The sequence below is a fragment of the Frieseomelitta varia genome, unplaced genomic scaffold (assembly GCF_011392965.1).
Source record: "Frieseomelitta varia isolate USP_RPSP 00005682 unplaced genomic scaffold, Fvar_1.2 scaffold_476, whole genome shotgun sequence".
Lineage (NCBI taxonomy): Eukaryota > Metazoa > Arthropoda > Insecta > Hymenoptera > Apidae > Frieseomelitta > Frieseomelitta varia.
This window is the reverse complement of record NW_025110230.1, coordinates 38,174-65,650: the sequence shown is the minus strand read 5'-3', so window position 1 is coordinate 65,650 and position 27,477 is coordinate 38,174. Positions and strand designations below refer to the sequence as shown.

Here is a 27,477-nt window from a genome sequence, read left to right as displayed (position 1 = left end):
TCGCATTGCTTCGGCCATACTCGGGCTTCCTCGGATTTCGTTCCGATCGTTTCGCGGCATTTCATTCAAATACGAAATGTCCCGTTGCGACATCCATATCTTTCCTTTTTTAGATAAATATTAAAAATTCGTTTGGATCATATGTTATTGAATATTGGTATTATTGGAATGTCATTAATTGAAATTATGATATATATACGATATATGGATAAAAATATTTTGTAATTGTAATAACTGTAACATTACAACGTTACGTCAAATAAATTTATATCACTTCCTTTATATATATTTTCTTTACTTTTTATACACATATTTTCACGAGTTGAACTAAATACATTAATGGATTACTAAATACGAATTTATTACAATCTACTGTATCTATGTTACCAGAATATCTAGTAACATTTTGAACCAATCACTTTACACGAAAGTTTAACGCGGTCTTTTATATGCTGTTTACAATTTTATTGTACTACGTATGATTCTGGATACTGAATATTCTAATTACTCTAATAAACGAAGTGTGCAACAGTACGTATCATTTGAATTATTATTTATCACGATATTACCTCGGAAGCACTTACTATTAAAGGTTACATATGAAATAAGGTCGTAATCTCTGATAATTTTAAGTAAAAATATTTAGTACACAAAATGTCATCCGGTAAAACTCGTGAATCAAAAAGAAATCCAGATGATACAATAAAAATTTTAATTGCGACCGATATTCATCTAGGCTTCGAGTATAACAAAAAAAGAGGTTGGTTTTTACAACTTGTTACCTCTGTTACTAAAATGAAGTATTACTTGTAATATTGTATTAATATTATTATACATTAATTACTACAAGGTCAACAAACAGAAGATAGCTTCATAACATTCGAGGAAATTCTTCAGTGTGGTATAAATCAGGATGTTGATTTTATTCTTCTCGGTGGAGATCTATTTCATGACACCAAGCCACCACAGACTGTAATGTTAAAATGCATGGAACTATTAAGGAAATATTGTTTAGGTTCCAAGTAAGTAAAACTAATTCTTTTATATCTTTTATACGTTTTAATTGAAATGTATATTATTTATTAGGGAGATTAAAATTCAGTTCTTAAGTGATCCAGAAATTGTATTTCGCCATTGTGCCAATAAAGTTGTAAACTATGAAGATCCAAACATAAATATCAGTATGCCAGTATTCTCCATTCATGGAAATCATGATGATCCAAGTAAGAAATATATATTTATCTCAAAGGCAATCATAATATTTCTTCAACTTACTGTTGTTAATGAAATAAACAGGCTTTGGAGCTGTTGGATCAATGGATTTATTATCAGTATCTGGTTTAATAAATTATTTTGGAAAATGGACAGATCTTACTAAAATAACTGTACCTCCTATAACTATAAAAAAGGGTGAAACACATCTTGCACTGTATGGTCTAAGTTATATAAATGATCAAAGATTATCTAGATTGTTAAGAGATTTTAAGGTAAAGTTATCAGAAAGTATATTTATGTAATACACATAGTTTTCATATATTTTTATTAAGCACCTTTTATAGCTAGATATGTCACGTCCACAAGAGATACCAGATTGCTTCAATATATTTGTTATACATCAAAATCGATCACCGCATAGTGAACATGGATATATTTCGCAAAGTAAATTACCAGATTTTCTTAATCTTGTTATATGGGGTCATGAACATGAATGTCGTATTACTCCAGAGCATATTCCTGAAACTACATATTATGTTTCACAACCAGGTATAAAATATTTTGCTCAAATTATAATGCAGGAGATTTTATACAAAAAAGCGTTATACATTGAAATTGTAGGAAGTTCTATTGCCACTTCTCTGTCTGAAGGTGAATCAAAACCCAAACATATTGGTATTTTAAGCGTGAACAAGACACAATTTAAACTACAAAGCGTCAAGCTAGAAACTGTTAGGCCATTTGTTTTTGACAATTTAATTCTTCAAGATGAGAATATACCAAAAAGTTATACTGAGCAACTCTCTGAATCTGTATACAAGTTCGTTGACAATTACATTGAGAATGAACTTATACCCAAAGCAAGCATACAACTTTCCGGTCATCCTAAACAACCTATTTTGCCTCTGTTACGTTTACGAATATTTTATAGCTCTGAGGAAGAAATCTTTGATGCAAATAAGTAAAATTTAATTTTATTTGTATTGCTTTAATTAAAAAACACGGTAAACATAGTTAATATGAGATATTTCAGATTAGCACAGAGATATTGTGATGAGGTTGCCAATCCTATGGATATGGTTGTATTTCGCAAACAAAAAGTTGCTAGTAAACATTCAAAATTAAGTTCAAAAGAGTTTGGCGATGAATTTGAAGAAATGGCACAAATTCTCTGTTATGAGGCAAATAAAAATTTATTGTTATTATTGTTATTTATTTATTACTCTTTAAATATAAAGGGTTCTTTTAATTAGGATGAAAAAAATTGGAATAGAACTGTACAAGGAGGTATAAAAAAGCATTTCAGTTTGGAAGAAAATAAAGATAAATTAACGGTATTAAGTGTTAATGGGCTAAACGAAGCATTAAATCGGTTTGTCGACATAGGAGATACAGATGCTTTTGCAAATATTGTAAATCATCAGATAAAGAAAACCATGGCATATTTGGAAACCTGTGAGGTTGATACTGCTGAAAATATTCGTAATGAAATTAAAAATTTTAGAGATAAACGAATGGAAGAAGAGCAAGAAGAAACAGCAGAGGTATGTTGTACTGATTAAATATTTGATTTTACTCGGTACAATACAATAATTGCAATAATATTTGATTTAGAGTTGGAATTTATATAATTCATAATTTTCATGTTTATCATTTTGTAGATACAATCACTATTTAATAATATAAAAGGTAGAACACAAACTAACATAGACAAAGATAATAATCTCAGTGATGATGAAAATAGAAATATGCCTGTAAGCAAAAGAGGTAGAGGGCGTGGAAGAGGAAGAGGTAGTACGAGACAAAAACAATCCATTGATGTGAACCCAAGTAAACAACTACCTGCAAAGAGACAGACAAAAAAACAGGTAAACTCTGGTAGTTCTCTAAGTTAGTAATTGTACAGATTACAATTATTTATTATACTTTTTATCTTTTAGGATCAAAATGTATTAGATGATTATGTATCGTCATCACGAAAAAATAATAAAAAGGAAATTCTGTTTATAGAAGACTCTGATTAAAGCATAAATACTTGAAGCTGATTCTTCAAAATAGTAATTGTTACATTTTATATGAAAATAAATTAAATTTTTATATACAGGATGTTACCTGTAACGCAACGCACGATTTTTCACCCACTTAAAGCCATTTGACAAAAAAAAAAATTTAGAACAAAAGTTGAACGGTACAGGGTGTACAGTAGGTGTCAATAAAAGAAATTTCGAAAACTGTATGTTTTCATAGCTAAATCAAGGTCACTTTGGATTAAACAAATAGGAACACATAATTTTTTTTATTATAGAGAACATCGAGACGAATTCAAAACACATATTATTTTTATTAACATGTTTTACCCACTTCATTTACAGTGGAAATGTAAGTGGGTAAAAAATCGTGCGTCGCGTTACAGATATATGTTTGTTCTTGTCGCACGCTGTTGCTCTCTTTGTCTATCGCCTATATGTCTGTTTTTGTCGCACGCTGTTGCTCTCTTTGTCTATCGCCTATATGTCTGTTTTTGTCGCACGCTAGTGCCCTCCTTGTCTAATGATGCTAGACAAAGAAAGCGACAGTGTGCGAGAAGGATATCCTTCGATCTATTGAAAAAAAAGTTGAACTTTTACACATAAGTTTTTCTAGGCCAAAACAAACATGGAATGAAATCGGGGAGCCTAATTTTAAGGAAACATATAAAAAAGTTTGCAAATTATTCCTCTTAATTAGGTTTTTTTCGTAATTAGTGCGAACTGTCACAAAATGAGCATGGTGGCGCCATCTAGCGGTAACTCGCTGATACTAATTATTTATAAAAATACTTATTTTTGCATTTTACGGATCAAATGAGGTATAAAAAGAAAGCTAAGGGTCTAATTAGGGTAATACAATCGCCAATGTTCACAATTCATTTCGCTAAATTAGGTTTTTTCGCAAATAAAAATTTTTCTGTTTTACGGGGTAAGAAACACTAGCGTCGCGTTGTGGCAGACCGGTGGAACTAAACGTTCTGATCATATAAGGAGAATAATTAGTTTCAATTTTTCACGCCACAAATTTGCACTCCACGAGGATATATTTCAAAGATAATACTATCAATTACGTTCGCAAATAAATCTGAATCAAATATTCACTATAGTTTCCGAGAAATTATGCACTCACTACTGGCATTACTACTAACGTAAACGAAATTGAAACATTCTTTACATACGTAAACTATACTTAAACAAAACAGAACGTAAGCTAAGGGTCTCCAAAACTGAAGACGCAACTTGTGTGTAAAAAGTTGAACTTTTTCTCAATAGATCGAAGGTTGTCCTTCTCGCACACTGTTGCTTTCCTTGTCTAGCATCATTAGACAAGGAGGGCACTAGCGTGCGTCGCGTTACAGGTAACACACTGTATGTTTATGATACTGTGACGTTTATGATAATTATTTACCTTCCCCAGAATTATTTTTATATTTCTATTTTATTTTTCTTATTGAATATTATATGATTTGTACATCGACTTTCGATACTATCGAAATCGAACTTGAGCGCTACAAGCGTTACGGAAGTCACTTTCCTTTAGCCTACTTGCATTGGTTGTGTTAGGTGAGATTCTTTGTTGGTTCAATTTAGAGGTATTTTTATTTGAAAAACTTATCGTTTTTGAAAAAATAATATTGTAAATATATAAAGTAAATATATTGGAATAAGTTGTACTGAAACTATTTTGCTATTATTTATTTAACATTAAGATGTTGATAGCTGAAGTTTATGTCATGAGATTCGTGTATACTTCTTAACCTCTGTCAAGACATAACCTGAACAAAATCCAAATTTGTATAAAATCATTTTTTAAAATCTTAGACAATTAAATTTTACAACGTTATAACACTGTAACTGTATGTGTTTCTAAAAATAAATAATATTTCATATAGAAATGCCGCCGAAACGAGGAAAGGTACAAAAAGAAGAGGTTCAAGTATCTCTTGGACCACAGCTCCGTGAAGGTGAAGTTGTTTTCGGTGTTGCCCATATTTTTGCAAGTTTCAACGATACATTTGTTCATGTAACCGATCTTTCCGGAAGGTATGTTGTAAAAATGAAAATTTTTACAAACTTTCGAGTAGTGGTCGAACGTTTCGTACTTAGAAATTGTTTTAAATATTTTGCACAGAGAAACTATCGCACGTGTTACTGGTGGAATGAAAGTCAAAGCAGATCGTGATGAAGCCTCTCCATATGCTGCTATGCTCGCTGCTCAGGTAAACAAAATTACCATATTTACTTCAGATATATCCACATTAAGGCAGCTCCTAGATAGTATTATTTAATCATAGGAGCGTTCATGTATGTGGTAAATCAAATTTCTTTCTAGTATGGAAGTGTGCTTTCATGAATCACTTCTTTGCTTGGGAGAATACATTTTCTACAGAAAGTTATGTATAATTATTTGTAATAAATTTTAACATTGTAAAATTAACAACATTTTTGTTATTGTTTATACAGGATGTAGCAGAAAAATGCAAATCCCTTGGAATTACAGCACTTCACATTAAATTGAGAGCAACTGGAGGTAACAAAACAAAAACCCCAGGACCAGGTGCACAATCAGCTTTGCGCGCACTTGCACGTTCTAGTATGAAAATTGGTCGGATTGAAGATGTCACACCTATTCCATCTGACTCTACACGTAGAAAGGGTGGTCGCCGCGGAAGAAGGTTATAAATCATGTTTCTATGTGTGGTTTATTAACTTTCAAAAATAAAATCTTTTAAAAAATGCTGTTATGTTTTTATATTTTCCTTATCTATACAAATAATAGTAAAATTCTACGTAATATTAATTGATATCAAATACAGTGCATACACATTATCTTTTATACATTTTTTTATGAATTCATGGTATAAAGAATTCCTGAAATTTCTTAGATTTAAATATTAAAAGAAGTTATACATTTATTATTAAAAAGTTGTGATAAATTAACATTTAAATAATAAATAATACATATTATATATGTGCAGTTTGAGTCAATTATAGAAGTTAATATTATTATTTATATGACATAATAATAAACATTAAGCACTTCCAACAATATTGCCTATAGTAAGATAAAGTTTAACTTTGAGATCTAGTTTTTGAGGTGCTTTATGTTCCAGTGTAGTAATTGTATTCACATATCTATACTGCATAACAAAACCGATTACAACTGGTTGATTGTTGTTCTCTTCTATATTTTCATGTGGAGTTACATGCAATTTTATTACGGCTTTGTTACCTTTTCGCCAAATCACGAACCTTTAACGAAACAGAAAATTAGATTGTCAACTTATAAAAAAAAAAAAAAATATCTTAAGTAAAATATTGAGAAATAAAAGTATATACTTAGGATCATCTTGAAAATTATGTGTATCGCCGGTATCGTCATACTCAGCAGCATCGTCTCTACGCGGTAGAATAAGACAATTTTGAGGAAGAACTACATCTGCATTTGCAGTGATTTTGATAGGTTTTGTTTCCTCTACCACAGGCACTTGTCGTACGATAGAAGGTAATAAATTTGGAGATTCAGATCCCTAAAATTGTTGCAACGTTATAATTTAGAACAGTATAATTTGGAAAACAGCAAGCATTTACCTGTTGTGCATTATCCTGTTTAACTTCTTCCTTTTCATCTACGAGTGTTAAAATAGGCGTCATTGGTGTATCCAATGGTAACAATACCACCTGAGTTTGATGTTGAGTTGGATTGCAAAACTTTAAAAGCAATTCGCTTGATTTACCTGGACGAAGTGGTTCGCACGTAACAATCCTCACTTCCGGTACGTGATAACTATTAAAATAACATATTAATATCGAGAAAAACGAAATGATAAATGTCAACTTACAATGCAGCAAGCTGGATCTTAAACTTTGCAGACTGTGAACAAAAATCTGGTTTACAAAGATTATGTTCGCAAACTCGACATCGTTGCGATCTCCTAACTAACAACTGTCTATGTTGGGGACGCAATTCATTTACATTTTCTGTTTGTACATCCGGTTGTTGTAATCGCTGTTCCAACGTAGTAACTGTGTTTAAAAATTGTATTTTTCAGTCTTTCAAGTCTAACAAAATTTATTTTGATTATTTTCTAATATATAAGTGAACGCTTACTCTTAGTTATTTCTACTGGCTTTGTAAAAATATCCGTCGGCAATTCTTCTACCTCTGTACTAGCAACAGCTGGAGACGGTTGGTCAGTTGATTCATTAGTAGGTTTTGCAGGGTGTCCTATATGTTTACGAACCATAGCAGATGTTATCCTAAACATGGCCTGAAATGAAAACAAATATAATATCTGTTGTACAAGTCGAAGGATGCTTTCTAAAATGAATAACTTTATAAACAATTACAATCTGCATGTAAGGATGTTTTGGTCGAAATTTTTTCCTCTCAGATTGCTGTTTTTCTATAGAAGCTAATATTTTATGATAATCAATCAAGGTATTGATCCTGCTTGTGTGAGGATTTTCCTGTTCAGGCCAGCCTCCAGTAGCTGATTATAACATAATATAGTAATTACTTCGTTATTAAGAAATATTTTAACATAACAAGGTAGTGACACAATAAATATAAACGTATGACTTTTGAGTAAACATACCCATAGACTGATCAGGAATACCAGCATCCCTTGAAGTCCATCGACATAACGAACAAGATAAATAATAAACTTTCTTTGGTGTTGTTTTAACATCTTTAGAATCTTCGCCATCAGCAGGTACTACTCTTAAAGGTACATGACCAGCTCTTGTTGATAACGTTTGAAAGCAACATGGACATTTGAAACAATTCGAACATCTATCAACATATTCATGAAACACTATAGATTACAACTGATTGTATGTTCAAGTGTTTAAAACACTTACTTGTTCTTTTTAAGGCGAACTTCTGACGATGGTAAATTTTCCATACAATTGGGGCAATAATGTGAATCAACCTATTAACAAAAATGAAGATTTTACTTCATTTCTTCTTTAAACGATAGATAATTTACATTTTTTAAAAAACGATTATTATACAATACTTATATGTAGTACATAATTAAGTAATATTTATAGAGAAGTTAAAAATGAATACCTCTTGACAAACACAATATCCGCAACGAATCTTCGAGCAGTGCCTACAGAAATAAATCTTCGAGATCGGCTTTAAAGAGCCACAATTGCATACATAACACACATAATCGGGTTGATTTAAATACGACATGATTGAACGTTTTGATATTATCTAGAAAACGAAAACTACAGTTCTATTTGTCATGAAATGACAATTCCTTCAACCTAAATTTTGTCTTTGATTCGGGCCATCTTTGATCGTGTATATTAAGTATAGTAAACTGTTGAATTGGGATAAAAAGAAATCCCTGTGAATAAAATTTTAAATAATTCTTATTTTTAAAATATTCTGCTGGTTTATTACCTTACAATTTTACAAATATTTTGTTCTCTGCTATCGATTAATATTTTGAGACGCGCAATGAATTAAATGCTAAATGATAAAAATCTTTGAAGTATAAAATAACTAGTTCTTAAAAGTAGATAGCAGTAGAGTAGTTTTATAGTTGATTTTAAGATCAAGTTAATGAGTAATAATACTGAACGCATGACAAACTTAGAATGAACGTGAATATCGATATTCATTTTATATAAAATAATTATTTTTCAAATGAATTGTTAACGCATGTTAAAACATACATTTTTTTAACTTTAATTCTCTTTAGCACAGTAAATCATGTTTTCGCAGAAATTCTTGCAGAACAATAAAATTTCAAGTTTAAAGTGCAGTAATATAATAAAAAGATATCTGAAAGAAGCAATTACACTTCCTCCACTTTCTCAAGAAACGAAATTGGCAGTACTCCGAAAGCAAAAACCTGAGAGAAAATCTTTTTTAAGAGCTTTAATTCTAGGAGAAGTTGATAGTGAGACTTTTACTTACCCAGAACTAGCATCTCCTAGATATGAAGATTATTGCAAATGGATAAATCCTATCGAAAATTACGTGTCAAACTGTGTTAATAAAAAGATAGATAAAAGAGAGATATTGGACAACATTAGAGAACTTGAAGTATTTAAAATACATATTGACGACAAATATTTTGGTTTAACTTTGTCAAACACAGAAACATTGCAACTGGTAGAGATACTTAGTAACTTGCCTTGGTTGGGCACTTATGTACTGAAGAATCATATTATACCAGTCGAAATAATTAATAAGTATGGATCAGAAAGTCAAAAGCTTGAATATTTGCCAAGGATTATAAGTGGTGACATAATTCCTACAATGTGTATATATGAAGGCAGCTATGGAACAAATGTTAATAGTATTAAAACCCTCATGATGCGACAGACAACAGATTCGTGGGTATTAAGTGGTGAAAAAGAATTTGTTGTTAATGGGATAAATTCAAATCTGTTTTTAGTCTTTGCAAAATGTGTAGCACCAACAGGAAAAATTAAACCAGATTTATTCTCTTTATTGTTAGTCGAACGAGATTTTGGAAACATAAGTTGTACAAACGTGTGTGATACGATCGGTAGACATGAAACACCTACCTGTACAATTAAATTTGAAGATACAGTAGTACCTCATAAAAACATTATAGGTCAACCTGGTGGTGCTTTGGACATATTAATGGAATACTTGAAACCTGGACGACAACATATAACTGGTCAAGCAATTAGTATTTTAAGAAACTTTTTAAATCTAATAATACCAGAGATTATACAAATGAAACATTTTGATAGAGATTTGTATGCGTTTGATGTAGTAAAAAAAATCTTAGGTGAAATTACATTTTCTTTGTATACTATGGAAAGTATGGCATATCTTACAACTGGAATGATAGATCAATATGAAAATATGAATGCTGATCTAGAACAAATTATTACCGAAACATATTGTGCAAACAAGTGTTTGGAATGTGTTCAAGCAGGGTTACAATTAGTAGGTGCAAAAAGTTACATGAATAATAAATCATATATAGATGCACTTCATGATGCCATGGCTTTAACAACAATGGATATAAATAATTTGGATTCCATTACATATGTAGCATCAAGTGTTTTACAACTTTTAGGAAACAAAGTAACTGACCATGTTCATAAGAAAAGAAATATATTTCAATATCCTATATATAATGTGATAGATAAGATGATTGATAAATATGCAATAAAATTGGATGCTAATGAGTATGTGCATCCATCATTCGCTATAACTCTGAATTATTTGGAAAGCAATATAAACAGATTTAAAGATAGTATTTTATTATTATTTGAAACCAGAGGATCAGCAATTATGGAACAATACTCAGATATGCTGAGGATAACATTAATGTTAACAGAAATATATGCAATATTTGCTAATATAATACGTGCATCAAGATCATATTCCATTGGTGCTAGAAATTCAGATCTTGAAAAAGATTTAGTAACTCAAATGACATATGTATCACATACTAAAGTATGGTTACTTAAACAAGAAATAGACTCCACTAAGGCATTTAATGGTGATAATTGTTATACAAGTGCAGTGGATCTTGCATATGGACATCATAAATATCCTTTAGCACATCCTTTAACCAAAACATTTTAAATATTTAATTAACATATTTTTTGTGATAATATAATTTGTTAGTAATATGGATTGTAAAAAGTATAAATTAATTTTTCAATTTTTAAATAATGTATAAATAAGTAAACGTATTTTGATTAACGATTATGTATTTATGTGCAAGTAGCAGTGTATAATATTTCTTAGACTACATTAAATTTAAAAGCAAAATAATGTCTCTTTTTCGTAACCCTAACGCAACATTTTAAAGAGGTATTTTCAATGAATCTTACATTATAGGAATTAGAATTTTATTTTTATACACCATTACTACGAATTCTAATATATACGCAAAAAGGTGGACGGTATTCTTCTACGAAAAAATGCAACTATAAGTTCTAAAATTGGAAGTTCGAAATTCTATTAAATTTATTTTAATCGTAGTATCACTATAATTTTTCTGCTTGAACAATAACATGTTCTTCTCTGTATAAATCCAGTGGAGACCAGCAACTTCTTACACAAGTATATATTAAAACAGTTCCAAATTCAATTTGAAAATCTTTTTCAACTCGTGGTTGTAATATTAATTTAGAAATCAATGTAGGCAAAATTTGGACTTCAAATGTCATTTCACCTCCACAATGTCGGCATTTCCCAATGCATTCACTGATAGGATATAAGAATAACGGCGCAGAGTTATCTCGGGAATACCTGAAATATAAAGTACACGAAATTTAATTTCGATGTAAAATTTAATTAACATTTATTTAACATCATTCATTTTTTTTTTTTAACCGTAAAAGTTGGCCAGGATTCTTCTGTATTTGAGATATGAAATTATGAAACATTTCATCTCCATGCATTGGAATGCCTTTCTCATATTTTTCTGAATCTGTCTCTATAGTTTTAGCCTCGTCTATGTCTGCCCCAGACTTCGACGATAAATCTGGATTTCTATATTGATATTCCAAGAGTAAATCACGTACATGTTGTGGCACATCTAGACTGTAATCTTCCTCTTCGACGGAAAGAAATATTTCAGCAAATGACAGTTTTGTATCGGCATTTGATTCTACTTGAATAGGAAATGGAGTTACTTCTTGCAATAAACTAATTAAATCACATTGAGGCTGTATTGGTGTATCAATACAAACAACTTCACTCTCTTCTCCATCAATTTCAGCAGATGCTTGAGGAGAATCTAATCTACCTACTGCACCTACACCAACTGGAGATTCTATGCTTGCTGGACTAAAATAAATCATGTTTATTTCAAAACAGGTTGATTTTCAACTTTTATTTATTTAATACATACCTGTTTGCATTAGGATCATCGACGTGTAATGCAGAGAATTCTTCTTTTATATTTTCATCTATATCCTTTTGCAAGGAGAAGTGAAAATCTGTTAGATTATTTGGCAATAAATTATTTCCATTTTGTTCAGAATTGTCATTTATGCTATCACCCCAGTCATCTGCATCTGACAACCATGACGTTGTAGATGGTACTACTATGTTACTACTATCTAAAGCATTCGGCTTGCATTCATCTTCTGACACTTGAACTCTCAAGCAAGTCCAACTCTCATTTTGATTCCAACAGTTTGGATTTATACATGTAAAAATATAAAGCGTTCGATGATATTTGGAGTTATCTAATGGAACATACAACTGAAGAGCCAGTAGCTGGTACAGTCTGCACAGTCTACACTGTGGTAATGACAGTACATTTTTTTCATAACAGTTCTATAAATAAAAACATGTTTAATTCAATTTATACAAACGATGCGTAATACAATTTATTGAATTGAGAATTAATTCAAAAATAATTAATATCAAATTGTTTATCGATTTATATCGCGCTGTGTACTAAAAAGTAATTAGAAAAAATTCAAAAGACTCGGAAGATTTGATTAAAACTCTGAAAACCAAAGAAAATACTTAGAATCTGCTCTAAAAAAGCAAGAAGACTTACTGGAAATCCGCCGATCTTATTTGTCATAAAATTAATGTTTGCTCGATGTTTGTCAGTGACATATTCGTCTTCGTATCCCAAGTATACCTTAGTCCGGTTATCACAAGCCATTAAGTTTGATTAAAATTATATTTCTTCATTGGAAGACTTCGTAATATAGAATAGAGAATATTTTAATTCTCAATTTGTAGTTGCATTTGACGGTGGACAGCTGACATGTATCAGTATTGGTTCACGCGTGCGCTTTTAACAGTATTCTATGGCTCTTATCGATTTTTGAATACTTGATGTATAAGTAAACATTACGTAAAAAAGCTATATTTTATTTCTAGTCTGTGCTCTAATACGTCGTACGATGATATCACAGACTATTATAATGAAAGAAACATTCATCCTGGTTACTCATATAATCAAAGCGGCATAACCAACCGGTCAAACGTGCAATTTCAACTTATCATTTGTAGATTGCATCTTGCGCTCGATAATCATTGTAACCAATAACAACTCTTCCATTTTGAAACGATAAAATCCCTAGGAATGTAACTTTTTAACATCAAGTCAAACGCACATCGAAACCTGTTGTAGATAAAAAATATAACGACAATATACAGGAAAAATGAAAACGGAAGCATGAAGTATGAAATTTATTTTTTTTCTCAGACTAAATAAATCGCAACGTTCACATTATACAAAACTGTGTATTTTGAACGTAATGAAATCGTCGTTCATGAAGGTATCGCCGTAAGTTCACAACGAAGAAGGGCGAAGAAAAGTACGATGCTGCGATGAGAATTGTGCTTTAGACCACCAAACACGTCAGGATTGGTTGTAATTTGCGTTGCGCGTGATGTTTTTATACACAGCCGCAGCTATTGCTCGAAAAAATTAACGACAAACGTGCGTGACAAGCGTGTCTCGTTTCTTGAAGTCGTCCCCTCGAGAGAAGCTCGGCCGAGACGTCGAAAACGCCGGAAAGATAAATTTAAATTGGACAACGAATATAGCGAACGAGAACTATTGGTTGGGATGTCCGATTTTAGTTTGTGACGTCATGCGCAAAACAGTTCATTCCTCATTCCCTCCGTATATCTATCCAGCTGTCCGTGGTTTGGCAGTCCGGTGAACGATATTTCTCAGGGTGATTGCTACGTAGGTTTCATGTTGGTGGCCTTTAGTACGAGCGACGAGTGGCAATTCAAGGTGTTAGAGTATTGATAGACGATCGAGTGCTAATCGGAAACCTGTTAGGTAGAACTAATTTTGAACAACCTATAACGGTATTGTACGATAGGGTGGCCTTCGGACTGACAAAAGGTAAAGACGTACGCAGCAGAAACAACTGGCGTTTTTTTCGCGTGTGTGACAAGGTTGTACGAAGTAACTGTCGTCGTGCAGCAGGACTGTTCGTTTCTTTTTATCGGGCAACCAGCGTCAACGTGAACAATCGTTACGTTCCGGGATTTATTTGCATCAACGATTTGGGAGCGACGAGCCCATTTGTGAGGGATGTCTACCCCCGCAAGAAGGAGACTAATGAGAGACTTTAAGAGGTATCGTCATTGCCCAAGATCACTATGTCATCGTCTTTCGTGTCACGCATCGCCATTGTAAATCATGTTTATACTTCTATTTTGCCACTTTCTACATGTATACGTCAGATCATTGAACAATTTTTCTCAGTACTCCTCAGGTTACACGACACGTTTGAACGTCATTGTGTGCCTCACTAAGTTATTATTAGGAATTTATAATCATTTATTACGCTTCATTCTTATACATCGACCGTGATCTGCTCGCAATCGATTGATAAACTAGAGAATTCGTTTACCTCGTTTATCTGACGAATATTTGAGGAATTACGCACCATTGAGTCGACGACTACGGTTGTTTATATTGTCACGTTTTTCTCTTCGATTCTCGCAAATATGTTCGTCTGATGCGTGGCAGTCTCTTTTTCTAAATTTACATCATTCACGGATCTATTGTTTTGTAGACGAAATAACAATCTAGGTAGATAGTAAATCGTGTTTCGAAATTGCATTTTGATTGTTTTCGTGCGATTCTTGTTATTTGTTTCTTTTAGTTCTTTTTCAGTTCTTTTTTTTTTATTCGTTTTCAAAAATAGCAAAGAACATGAATATATATGTGTGTATATATATATATATATATATATATGAAGTATTAGAAATTTTTTTATCATATATATGTGGTACATTGTTAACAATTGTTTTATATAAAAAGGCATTGGCATGACATTGAGACCTATAAAAAAAGTCTAAATTTATACTCTTTGTATCAAACAACTTACTGAATAAAGTCTTATTAAAGTTCTATCAAAAATAACTTTTACCTTAGTGTTTTAGAGTCTTTGTTTTTTTAGCATGCAAGACCATTGTTTTTAAATCTTTGCATACTTTGATGTGTTATGTAGTAACTTAATATTTTTGTGGAATAGATTACAAGAAGACCCACCTACTGGAGTATCTGGAGCACCTACAGACAATAATATTATGATATGGAATGCAGTTATATTTGGGTAAGAGTATACATAGGAATACTTTTCAAGATAGCAATATAAATTTATAGTATATTACAATAATATATATCGTTTATTATATTATATTTCCAGACCACATGATACTCCATTTGAAGATGGTACTTTCAAACTTACAATAGAATTTACAGAAGAATATCCAAACAAACCACCTACAGTGAGATTTATTAGTAAGATGTTCCACCCCAATGTGTATGCTGATGGAGGCATCTGTTTGGACATATTACAGAATCGTTGGAGCCCTACTTACGATGTATCTGCTATTCTAACATCTATACAGGTATTGAAAATATCTAGTGACCTATATCAGTTTATAACTTAGTATATCACAAACATGTGCAGTAATATTTTTAATTTCATATGTATTCTGTTCATTCTCATTAATTCATATATTATCATGAAAACATATATTGCATGTTGAATTTCAAATAATACAATGATAATGAGACAAAAGCAAAGGAGGACATTTGTTTTGATAATTAACTAAGAAATATTAGTTTGAGACTTTTTTCTTTTATACACTTTATTTCTATAATGTGAAATTAAGTTTCTATACGGAAACTGCAAATATGTTTTGCATGGCATTTACTAAATGTTTAGGATATTTTAAACAATTAAATGCTTACTGCGTTATATTTTCTGTTAAGAAAGTTAAGCTCTTTTTTTTTTTGCTCTTTTGTTTTATAGAAAATATATCAATGCCTGCTAAAGTTTCATATACCTAATCTGCCTTTTTTTCTGTCAATTTTTATATAAAAACTCGAGAGATTCGTAAGTTTTTGTCTTAACAGCGGTTGCAATTCAGCAAAGTCTGATTCATTCAATTGAAAGTTGTTTGCATATAACGTTAGTATAAAATTTATGCTTATAATTTGTTTAACTTACCACAAGTGTACTTCTAATCACCAATACCAAATAAGAATATCATCTACTTATAATATAGCCATGCATCATTAAAAAAAAATTTCGCGTAATGAGTATGACTTGTGTGGTTGCAGTCGCTGTTAAGTGACCCGAACCCGAATTCGCCTGCCAACTCAATGGCAGCACAACTGTACAAAGAGAATCGACGTGAATACGAGAAGCGAGTGAAGGCTTGTGTGGAGCAGAGTTTTACGGATTAGTCGCAGGCGTTTCCACAATGCTGTTGCAGCATCACTCAGCCATTTACAGCTATTAAATACAGTGGAGAACGTGCAGCCTTATCAAGAAGCTAACGCTAAATATTAGCATGTTTCTTCCTAAAGCTCTATTGAACTACCACAATGTGCAACATTAGACCGAATTTTTACAATGTTGAATAATAAATTATTATAAAATTGTGTATTTATTTATTTCGAAGTTTGATAACAGATCGATTATTTCAATATTTGATTGAAATTATTAAGTAATATTAAAAACAGTAGAAGATAATTAATATTTGGCGGTTTCTGTTTCTGTGCTACAAAGCAATGTCTTTCACAAGTATAGAATTATATTTCGATTAAATTGCAGTACTTCATATAGTACATAAATTCACTTAAACATATATACACATATATAAGTGTTTGTGTGTGTGTGTGTGTGCGTGTATACATAAACGCGCGCGCACACACACACACATATACAACATACATAATAAATACATAACTTTACTTTATAATTTTATGGTTTTCTTTAAATTTTTGTGCTGTTTATGTTTAGAATAAACTTATGTTATATCATAACAAGGTCTATAAAATATTTGTTACAGTCCCTTTTGGATGAACCAAATCCAAATTCTCCAGCAAATTCATTAGCTGCGCAATTATACCAAGAAAATAAGCGGGAATATGAGAAGAGAGTGGCTACTGTTGTTGAACAATCTTGGTTGAATTTCCAAGAAAGTCACACAGAAGATGCCCGCTGACATTAAGTATGGTTCATTCACTGTTTTTCATGACGTTTATTCTTTTTTAATTTTTTAGAAATTTATGGTCTGAAATATTCTTTCTGTATTACTGAAACATTAAATCACACAACATTAAATCCTCCACTGTTCTACAGAACTTTTCTTATACATTCGATTTAGAAGTGCTATCTAGTTTTATAATATAGATATTATAAATAAAGAAAAATTTATTTAATACTTATTATGTTTGAGATATAAAAAATGTAGAGCATTGGAGTGATATTAAAATGTATTATGTATCATGTGATCTTTATCTGTAAACATTAATAAAATGTGTATTTCATTTTGCTCATTATGATTAGGCTTTAGGAACCCTACACAAAAAAATTATAAAAATAAAAAAATTATGTATAATTACCAGTTTTGTAAAATTAATTTACATTGTAACTAACAACTACATACGTAAATATAAGATCTTCGTAAAATAATTTCGAATAAATTACTAATATATCCTAAGAAAACTGGAAAATAATTTTTGTTTCAACTACGGCTACAATGTATAAATAATATAGTATAGTGTTAAAATCGATAATCAATTTAAATGATAATTATTAATAATTACTTGTAATTTCCTAATAAAGTTGAAACATTATTCATAACAAGTTGCATTAGTTTCCTGCTACCAGAGGGAAAGGTAAAAAGGATTTAAAACAGTTATCATAATAAAAATTATTAAATTTAATAAAAATATTCAAATTGTTTTTTTATAAACATGTTCAATAAAAAAAATTTCTTCTATAGTTATATGACACATATATAAATTGTTTTTACAAAACAATGTGCTTTGAGTTTTATTCAGCTATGAAAAAATTATAGCTTATCAAATATATTACATTGTATATTAACAATTCACATTCTAAAAATACAGTAGTGATATATACAAAGTAAATTATGATTAACAAAGAAAATTATATATAAAATGATATATATAACTCTTGTCTTACTGACTTGTATATGTAAATTTATAAAATTCATAATGACCATAAAAAATTTATGCTTTTTAAATAATATAACAGAAGTTTATAAATTCTATATAATTAATATATTTCGAATTAATGGTCACGTGATCAAGAATTTTATCATAATATGAACTAATTAAAAAAGATATCAATCTTAATTTGTTTTATTTATGATACAATTAATTTATATTACAAAAATTATTCTGTATCTTTTAATACTGCTATTGTAATTTGATTATAAAATATATATTTTAGACATTTACTATGGATGTATAGTAGTATTTATATATTATACGTATGTTGTTTAAAATATGTAAGGGCCCACCATATTTTCCCATATTGAATAAGTATAAAGCAATTTTAAAACATTTTACAGCACTCAAAATATCTATTTTACTCTAATTATTTACTGTTATCACAATATTTACAATAATGAATATTATACAAATATAATTCATTTATTATAGTCAATTATATGATAATTTACACACGCATGTTTATACAACAGTACATTTAATTTCATATATTTTTTTTCATGAACCTATTATCATTCATTTCATCAGTTATAAATCATTCTGTTTAATAATACGTTAAAAAGTACTTAATACTATAATCTACATCTTGAAAGCTGTCTTTAGTTTGAATTAAGTCTTCCAAAATATTTAAATTGTTCACCAACCTTCTCTTGCTACGATTTTTCCTCTTTTTCTTTATTATACCTTTCTAATTCTTTTAAAAATTGTGCTTTAGGTTTCATTACATTTGGCCTGTCTCCTCTACATTTAGGACAAAACCATTTCCCTTTTGGCTTAGTACTCAATGAAACACATGAGAAATGGAACCATTCTATAGGGCACAGATCATTGTCACATAATATCATTTCACCATACGATATTTGATCACAGAGACAATATGTTGGTTCATCTGGATCAATTGCAAGATCATCTTCTGGTGGTGGCGGAGTATCTTCACGATGCTGATTTTGCTGATTACCTTGCCTAGATTTCCTCTTTTTCTTTTTACCTGTATTGGCGGTAGTCGTTTTCTTTTGATTACCATTGCTCGCATTTGACAAAGAATTAGAACGTGTCTCTGTCATAACAATCATGTCCATGGTATTCGAAGACTCGACTATCGTCTCTGTCCTTGTTCTTCTAGCTCTTTTTGGTTGTCTCTCTGAGTTGTTTGCATTACCAGAAGAATTGGAATTTACATTAGCATTTGTCTCACGGACCGATTCACTGCTTTCTTGTTCCTTTCCAAAATCTATAAACATTTTAAAATGTAAAAGATTAATATATATTTACTTTCAGAAAAAATCTACACAATAAATAGAAAGTTACCAAGATTACGATAATCCAAATCTAATTGCCTAGATTTATTTTCAATAAGATCTTGAACTTGTTGAACTATTTGTAATTTTTCATCTCCTATTTCTTGCGCTGCAATTAGGGCTTGTTGAACTCTTAAAAGTGCTCTTCTCTTAATTGTTAGATCTGTATCATTTCTTAATGCTTCTTGTTGCTGGTCTACTTCCCGTAGATATGCTAGATTTAAAAAAAAAAACCACATGAAACATCTTTTAATCCTTGAATAAAAGTGTAATAACATGAAATATATGTATGTATGAAAATAAAGTTGTTCTGTCCTGTCTTGAACAATGCAATACAGGAAAATGTAAAATAACAGATTCACATAGAAATTCAATGTTTACTTTATTCAGAAATATGTTTTTTATATCTGTCTTTTGTTGTTTTAATCACATTATCCCAAACACATTTATGTACGGTGTTATGCATTATATGCATTATATTTATGAATGTTTCAAATTATAAAAGTGAAACCTTTGCAATGAGAATGCGTCAGTGTGTACACTGTAGAAATTAATTAGAAATTGTTAATTTCAATTACTTTGACAAGTGGCGTCGAGTTCCCGGAGCCGGGAAACGTGCCTCTGCAAGTCGTTCGGCAGATTTTCCACACAGTCCAAATAATTTTCAATATACGTTGCGGAATATAACGCTTCGACAACAGCTTGATTTAACATCTTCGCTCTCTTGGCAAATTTCTCGGCAATCGAAAAATACAAAAACGATCTATTTGATGACAAACACGTGAATGTTCGATGTATTAGATTTTCGAGTTTGTCGCAGCATTTATACAGGTGTCTATTATCACTTATTTTATAATTACACGAATTGAGATCAATCAAATCGTACGAAACACAGGCAAATTGTTACGCGACACGACTCTTTTTTTTCGAACACTCTATCTGTATTTACGACAAGGATCAAACATGGCCGCCGGTTTCCAAGCGAGTCCCATAAGTTTTTTGTTCCAAAACACGACATAAAACCACCGTAAATATCACTTATTTCACTCGAAAAAAATTCCTACGAACATACTGCTCGATGAACAACAATCATACGTGACACGTTATAAAACACGTCCAAGCAGCAATCACTATAAAAAATTTACAAGATTGGAACCTCAGAAATTTCAGTTATAAAACTGAACGTTGTTTCAACAAAGACAATTAAAGGTTTTCACTGTTTCGTGATATTTAAAAATATTTTTTTTTCATACATAATACATTTAACAAGAGCCGTGGTTAGTGGTTATAAAGTTTGGTGATAAATCAACATCATTGAAGTTACTACTGACGTTATTCCATACTATATCAATAATTTTCTGGTTATATTTATCGCAGAAAAATATTTCCCAAAATATTATATTTTGTTTTGTGCACCGAGAAGACACTTTCATCGCAGATTGACTCTTTCGTGGCGAAGAATTTGTAATTTAGACGCTGATTTGACTAGCGATTCTGACGTCAAAATTCGCAGCGAGACCTACCAATCCCGTGTCACAACCCTATTTGATTTCGTTCGGTAGAAGAAAGAGTCGTGTTTGGGTTTCGTGTGCCGCAAAAACACAGTGACGATTGTTATCCGAGTAAATAATATCGGTCGGACGAAAGATCTTTCAGTATCAAGATGACATCGACAGGAACGTTCCAAGGGTTCAGCGATGAGAAGAAGAAGTCCAGCAAGTATGTGACACGCTTGTTATTTATGATTTATTATCTGTAGAAATATCGCTCACGAAAGTTGTATTGTCCTTTTGCCAGTAATGTATCGTTTATTTATTTTAACCCACGTCGAGGTGAAGTCACGATTTTCGTGATCGAAATTCATCCTTCATGTCAATAATTATCATCGAAAGTATCGACGAAAGGTTCGATCGTTTTTAACAGTCTGATTTTTATTATTATTCGATAGATTTTTTTTAAAATTATTCATACGTTCTTGGGGATTAACGTTTGAAGGAGACGGAGAGGATATCCGTTTGTTCGGTTAAATAATTGTCAAAGTAAATGAACGGCGTCTTGTTGGTTACTGACTTTTTTATTATGCACGGTGCGTCAGTTTGAACCGGTCATAACCGGACAATCCATGTATCTTTTTTCGTACTGGCAGCGTTTGGACGGAATTAAAATTTGGAACATATATTTATTTATCTAATTTATCATATACAGTTCGGAGAAAATTTCAATCAATTATTTGCATCGCATCAAACAAATGCGATGAAGCTACATACATGAAATATATATGTATGATGTGTGTTATCTGAAACCACATCCGTTGCATTTAATTCCAACATCTGTTATCTTTTCATTGCATTACTGTTCAGAATGTAATTGCGATCCTCGTCTTTTTTTTTCGAAATGTTATTAAGTATGACTTGAAAAGATTAAAGTGTTCAGTCTGTTTATTACATTGATGGACACATAACTTTCGATATCATTTTAATTGATTGCTGATGCGAGGATGTGCTCAATTATTTATAGACATAACGCGATATATGTGTTTTTAACTGTTGCATCCGATAATTACAGAGTCGGTAACTCGTTGAATGAAGCGTACTAGCGGTTGCTAAGATGTGGCAACAGATTGCGCTTGATGCATCATTTATGGTGCGAATTTCAAAAAGCTGCAATCTCTCGTTGTATTATCTTTCCTTTTTTTTTTTTTTTTTAATAAAAGAAGAACTATTTTATAATTTTTCAATGTAAATCTTGATAGAATTGATTTATCAGTATGATAAATATAATCGGTGATATCAGAATTGCCATATTAAATGTGGTCATTGGCACGTTTAGAGATTAATTACGATGATGCTAAATATTTGTACAGACTTGCGCTTTCTCACAGAGTACAATGAACATTATCATTTTCATTCTATTTGCTATATAATATTTATACAAAGTGCGACTCAGAGTCATAATTAAGAAAGTGATATAGCTTATGTAATCTTTTCTTATTATCTAAGGTCTTGAGTGAGTTTGTCTTAACGAGTATCGCATTTCAAGTCCGGCATTTTCAAGGAAAAAAATTAGCGGTTTACCGCGGGCATACGACTAAACATCGCAAGGCATGTTTCTAATAAAGGGGCGCCTGATTATCTAATAAAAAGCTAAAAAAAAAAATGTACACAGTGTACAATATGTACGAACACTGATCGTTTCCGAACGAAACGAAAGTGGATATTTTATGTTTATTAGAATGCACGGACTCTGCACGGACTCTGACTTTACTACGAACTTGTAATAATGCCTACGATGTAAAGCATAGACAGATTAAAATTACCGGATGTCCGGTAATGATAATAGCAGAAAACGACAAGCGCTTAAGTTTTCTTTCCTGTACTCGTAAGGAGTGTTTTTTTCTTTTTTTTTTTTTTTTAGAAGTTATTTCTTTCCAAATACAATTACTCTGTGAACACTGGTTTTTCTTTTGTCATAAACATTTTCTCAGAACGCATGCGAATAATACGCAGACTTTTGAAGTATGCACGAGTCACGCTGTTTCAGGCTGACTCATACCGGTCGTATAGTTCTTAGCGTGCCGCATAGAGGCGTGTACATTTAGGCTCGAAGCTTCATAATTGCACGTATACGATATTATTGTACCCACCCTTTGTCCTACCTCTGTCTGTTTCTGTCTTTTCTCGTATCTTCGCAACGTTCGCTTTTATATCCCCTCGCATAATACGCAGATAGTACGGAGAACGAGATAGGAGGAGGGAAGGATTCTCAGAATCGCACGATTACCAGGAATGTTTATTTCTACCTTCTGCCAATTTCGTTTCGTCATTTCTAACGTTCTAACGTTTTAGTTTTAGTATTTATGTAATTACGAGATAGGTCGTTAGTAGATTGATTTCATCGTAAAATATACAATCTCGATATTAGATTTAAAAACGATCGAAGCGCCAATCAGTTCAACCTCTTGCGGTAGTAACTGGTTCACGGACCATAACGAGTGACCAAACCGTATACAATAATCCGTCTTCTTTTTGAATTCATTGGTATATCAGTGGATAGAAATTACTAAGAAGTAATAAATTGTTATAATAGTTTTGCCTGGGTTATATTTCAATATACCCTGAAACTGAGAAAATATTGCAATTTTGGGCCAAATATTCTCGACGCGTGTGGCACGTTATTCCAACGCAAGAGGTTAAAATGGGGACGGATATCGGAAAGTTTGAGCGAACGGCAGGAAACAAGCGAGACATCGAATCCAGTGTTCCCATTTACGGTCAAACGACGCAAGGTATTCTCGCGACGTGGAAAATCCGTGAGAAGGGCGATTTAAAGGATAAATATAACCACCGGTCGCCGGCTAGACCGAGGCAGATAGCCGAAGGGAGTTGTCTCTGTAGATCGGCGCGTCCGTGACTGTGTGCTTAAGGACATATGCTTCTCGAGACTACTGTCCCACGTAGTCTCGGCCAGGCGTTGAATAAACCGGCTTAAGGCCTCGTGCACACGTGCACACGAAGGATCACTTCTCCCTACGTACGTGTGTGTGTTGTGTACGCAAGTTGGCGGCTGCGACGCCGCGCGTTGTCGATCTCTCGGCCGTCAGTGGATTTCACGATTGTGCAGAACGCGGCACGCTTCCTTTCCTGCTTCTCGCGACTTTTTGGAGGTGGCGCCTCCTCGTGTAGCGTGCGTTAGTTTCCCCTCCGGTTTTCTGTTTGTCGGTCTTTCTCACTCGTGCCCGGTAGCGCGTGCACGCGACGAGGAAAGAAACGGAAGAGGAGCCCGAGAGCTGTTGGTATCGTGACCCAGCTTGATTGACCCACGTCGTAGACACGCTCGAACGTGCACAACCGGCACGAATCGTCGCGTCGTGACATCGAAACCGCGTGGTCGTGCGATATTCCATCGAGGTCCTCTAAACCAAGCTCGTTTTGTCCGTCAGGATTGAAGGGAAGAATGTGGGCTGGTCAAGATGATACGCAGCGTTTCAAAACCAGGTTTGTGCAACAAGTATTTATATCGACGAATTCTTGTCGATCGAAATCGAATTTTTTTCTCTTCTTACACGCTTTGACAAACCTCGTGCAAAACCTCGCGAATGTAAAACCTTTCTCTTCGTGTTCTCTTGCTCGATCGAGCGACAAGGTTCGACGACCTCTCCTCTCTATCCGACGATCAAAATTGCAGTTCCGTTGATGTGATAAAGTCGTTTAGATTGTCGCGGATTGAACGTGTTGGAATGGAGCGCGAATTGAACGGGTGGCGCGGTGTTACGTGTCTCCGCCTGTTGCTTTTCTCGCATGTTCTCTCTCTCTCTCTCTCTCTCTTTCTTTCTCTCGTTCTGCTTTACCGATCGGGATGCCCCTTCGAAATTCGTCTGCATCCTCGCAGTTGCATCCTCGTGTGGTAGTCCAACGGTTCATTCAGAACTATTATTCGGCACATCTGTCCGATGTTTTGTCCTCTAGGGTACGGATACCTGCTTCCACGACTTCCATCGACATATGTTCCGAACGTTTCGAATGGAACGAACCTTCGTCGTTTAATTTTTCGTGTCATGCTAACGCGGTGTTACGGTAATTTAATCGCATCGATTTCTTGTAATCTAATTATTTTCATTCGAGTCAGAAAATATATTTAGGCTCCCCTAGATAGTGCTGCCATATATAGAGGATTGTAGAAAACGAAAGTTTCAACTTTATTAAATTGTTTATTAGATAGAGGAGGAAAGAAATAAAACGATTCAAAAGAGATGAATTGATTCTTCTGAAATAAATTGTTTCGTATTGAAAAGCTTTGCTTTCTCAAAAATTTTTCACAAAAATTTTTACCCACAAGTTGCCTCGAGTTTCCTCAACTTGCCAAGTTTTCCTCACCTCTTCAACAATTTTTGTTACTCGTCGAGGCTTTTTCAATCTCAGCGTGTAGGATCGTGGCAAACGAGATTTCCTGACGGGACAAATTTCGATGTTAATCGGGCCGCGATTCAAGGAGAGCAGGAATTTCGAAGCCTGCAGTCTAGTTTCTATTTCTGCGAGACGTCCAAGTGAACAAGAACAGATCGGACGCACCGTTTCCAGACACGAAACAGTACAAAGGTTAATGCCAGTGTAATGAGAGCAACGAGTTACCGAGCAGACACACTTCCAGCCCCTCCCGACTCTTTGCAAGCTCGCGGAGTCACGCGAGACTCGCGTTCGGAATTTCAAATTTCAAAGAGGTATTTTCTGAAATTATTTTACGTATGCAGAAGAGAAAGAAAAATAAATAAAGGAAGCAATGGGGAACCACAATGTAAAGAGTTGTAATTTTTCCACGAATCCGCGAATCATCACGATAATACGCAGAGTGTATCTCTATTGCGTTGACAGGCTTGAATCAACAATAACTAATTAATTTTACTATTAATTAGTTATAATTGACTATTTATTATTATTAGTTATAATAAAATTATTAGTTATAATAAAATTGATTAGTTATTATAATCAATAATAACTGATTATTTTTATTGTTTATTATTTAATAATTAATTAATAATAAATAATAATAAAATAGAAATATAATGTAAATTTCACGTGTTGTATTTTTATTCTAATTCGTTAATAAAGCACTTGTTCTTATCTGTATAAATATGATGATAAAATTTGTACAGGGTGTACTGTATATAAAGATCGGTTCTGTTTAGGTTTATTAACAATTCTTTCTTCAATTATCCTTTGATGTACACTTTGTATGAATAATTAGAATTCAAATGATATGCTGGAAATGAAATAGGAATGTAATAATCATCATACTTTCAGTATTAGTTGTTTAGAATACATATAAGCACATTGCCTTACACGAGAGACAATGCGCTTCAAGAAATTCTTTATTAGTCTGTACAATTGGCGAGTGTCTTGATAGTTGCTGAATGATACATTCAGATTCTATTTGCGAATCATTCAAATCATACGCTTGATGTATTTGAAAATTATTCTTCGGTGTTTCTTCTCTTTCTCTCTCGTGTTTCGCGATTGTATTTTAATACAATTATTCGTACATTGTACAAAGAGGTACTAGAGCCGAGGTGATTGTGACACGGTTCACTTTGTCATGTGGGTAGAACTCGTTTTTAAACAAGACCCGGTGCCGTACATTCATGTAACCGGATTTCACTGAATATCATATCGAACATTCGTGAATAACAGTCTCGCGTTTAACAGTGTGCACGCGCCTTGCTTCATGCGTGTTTGAGACAAGTATCGTATAAATAGCTCTTATAGTTTCGCGACAAATTTGCTTCACATTTGGAAACAGAAGCAGCGTTTTCGAAATTCTTCGATCGTAATTTAAATTTAAATTAATAAAAAAATTCTTCGGTGGAATCTCACAGCTTTTAAGTATTGGAGCAAGCCAGAATTCAAAAAGAATAAAATTTAAGGAAAATTGATAGTTTCCAAAAGAAATTGGAACAAACCGCAGTTGTTAATAAAATCAAAGGCGTAGTTTTGAGATCGTGAATTTGTAATTTTGTAAAATTGGAGCAAACCAGAATTAATAGTTTGTTTCAAAAAAAAAAAAAAAAAAAAAAGATTGATAGGTCCAAAGATTTCTAAAAGTTATGTAAATACAAAAGTTTCCTTTATCAAACTGTTTGACAAAGAATACCTTTCTGTCTTATCGTTCTATATTTCTTTCTTTCATATGTGCACAATTTGTATCTAGATTAATCATTTTGAAACGTTGAAATAAAAATTATAGTAAATGTATGGTATATTTAGAAAAATTGAATTGAAGTCACTTTAAAACAGTCATAACTGTCCAAAAGTCGTTCAAATCCAAAATTGCAGACCGGGAAACTTAATTCTGCGCCGAAATAATTTTGTTCCGAAATAATTCTGCTCCGAAAGCCACATGACTCGCACTTCCATTTTTTTGAAAATTGCCTATAAA

General features: G+C 32.4%; 7 protein-coding genes across 12 annotated transcripts; 4 read left to right on the top strand and 3 right to left on the bottom strand.

The window, feature by feature from the left end:
• The first annotated feature begins 443 nt into the window (after window positions 1-443).
• Window positions 444-3,321, top strand: LOC122532836 (double-strand break repair protein MRE11). 2 transcript variants are annotated; one of them, XM_043661949.1, is made up of 10 exons: window positions 444-760; window positions 851-1,022; window positions 1,087-1,223; window positions 1,297-1,487; window positions 1,560-1,764; window positions 1,837-2,176; window positions 2,249-2,396; window positions 2,469-2,759; window positions 2,877-3,078; window positions 3,154-3,321. In XM_043661949.1, the coding sequence occupies exons 1-10, from the start codon at window positions 655-657 to the stop codon at window positions 3,237-3,239; spliced, it is 1,878 nt and encodes a 625-aa protein (XP_043517884.1). In that variant the 5' UTR covers window positions 444-654; the 3' UTR covers window positions 3,240-3,321. The 2 variants fall into 2 exon arrangements, with proteins under 2 accessions (XP_043517884.1, XP_043517883.1); XM_043661948.1 differs by having other exon boundaries at window positions 2,877-3,083; window positions 3,156-3,321.
• LOC122532841 (40S ribosomal protein S14a) lies at window positions 870-5,936 on the top strand. 4 transcript variants are annotated; one of them, XM_043661959.1, is made up of 4 exons: window positions 870-896; window positions 5,138-5,288; window positions 5,377-5,464; window positions 5,709-5,936. In XM_043661959.1, the coding sequence occupies exons 2-4, from the start codon at window positions 5,140-5,142 to the stop codon at window positions 5,925-5,927; spliced, it is 456 nt and encodes a 151-aa protein (XP_043517894.1). In that variant the 5' UTR covers window positions 870-896; window positions 5,138-5,139; the 3' UTR covers window positions 5,928-5,936. The 4 variants fall into 4 exon arrangements, with proteins under 4 accessions (XP_043517894.1, XP_043517892.1, XP_043517891.1 ...); XM_043661957.1 differs by lacking the exon at window positions 870-896 and adding an exon at window positions 4,704-4,808; XM_043661956.1 differs by lacking the exon at window positions 870-896 and adding an exon at window positions 4,738-4,837.
• A 278-nt stretch (window positions 5,937-6,214) lies between these two features.
• LOC122532838 (dynactin subunit 4) lies at window positions 6,215-8,588 on the bottom strand. The gene is made up of 9 exons (XM_043661952.1): window positions 8,320-8,588; window positions 8,109-8,179; window positions 7,844-8,040; window positions 7,596-7,738; window positions 7,357-7,516; window positions 7,088-7,271; window positions 6,837-7,032; window positions 6,585-6,775; window positions 6,215-6,497 (listed from the first exon to the last, which is right to left on the bottom strand). The coding sequence occupies exons 1-9, from the start codon at window positions 8,446-8,448 to the stop codon at window positions 6,278-6,280; spliced, it is 1,491 nt and encodes a 496-aa protein (XP_043517887.1). The 5' UTR covers window positions 8,449-8,588; the 3' UTR covers window positions 6,215-6,277.
• Window positions 8,589-8,745: 157 nt separating this feature from the next.
• LOC122532837 (complex I assembly factor ACAD9, mitochondrial-like) lies at window positions 8,746-10,889 on the top strand. Its single transcript, XM_043661950.1, has one exon. The coding sequence runs from the start codon at window positions 8,974-8,976 to the stop codon at window positions 10,834-10,836; it is 1,863 nt and encodes a 620-aa protein (XP_043517885.1). The 5' UTR covers window positions 8,746-8,973; the 3' UTR covers window positions 10,837-10,889.
• Window positions 10,890-10,946: 57 nt separating this feature from the next.
• On the bottom strand, window positions 10,947-13,258 carry LOC122532839 (programmed cell death protein 2-like). Its single transcript, XM_043661953.1, has 4 exons — window positions 12,773-13,258; window positions 12,113-12,543; window positions 11,593-12,048; window positions 10,947-11,508 (listed from the first exon to the last, which is right to left on the bottom strand). Exons 1-4 carry the CDS (start codon window positions 12,881-12,883, stop codon window positions 11,244-11,246), a joined length of 1,263 nt encoding a protein of 420 aa, XP_043517888.1. The 5' UTR covers window positions 12,884-13,258; the 3' UTR covers window positions 10,947-11,243.
• A 309-nt stretch (window positions 13,259-13,567) lies between these two features.
• Window positions 13,568-17,402, top strand: LOC122532840 (ubiquitin-conjugating enzyme E2-17 kDa). Of its 2 annotated transcripts, none has more exons than XM_043661954.1 (4): window positions 13,568-14,322; window positions 15,228-15,308; window positions 15,402-15,606; window positions 17,059-17,402. In XM_043661954.1, exons 1-4 carry the CDS (start codon window positions 14,279-14,281, stop codon window positions 17,212-17,214), a joined length of 486 nt encoding a protein of 161 aa, XP_043517889.1. In that variant the 5' UTR covers window positions 13,568-14,278; the 3' UTR covers window positions 17,215-17,402. The 2 variants fall into 2 exon arrangements, with proteins under 2 accessions (XP_043517889.1, XP_043517890.1); XM_043661955.1 differs by lacking the exon at window positions 17,059-17,402 and adding an exon at window positions 16,325-16,656 and having other exon boundaries at window positions 13,587-14,322.
• Window positions 17,403-18,403: 1,001 nt separating this feature from the next.
• Window positions 18,404-21,010, bottom strand: LOC122532831 (inhibitor of growth protein 1). The gene is made up of 3 exons (XM_043661940.1): window positions 20,127-21,010; window positions 19,559-19,762; window positions 18,404-19,481 (listed from the first exon to the last, which is right to left on the bottom strand). The coding sequence occupies exons 1-3, from the start codon at window positions 20,260-20,262 to the stop codon at window positions 18,904-18,906; spliced, it is 918 nt and encodes a 305-aa protein (XP_043517875.1). The 5' UTR covers window positions 20,263-21,010; the 3' UTR covers window positions 18,404-18,903.
• Between the last annotated feature and the right edge of the window lie 6,467 nt (window positions 21,011-27,477).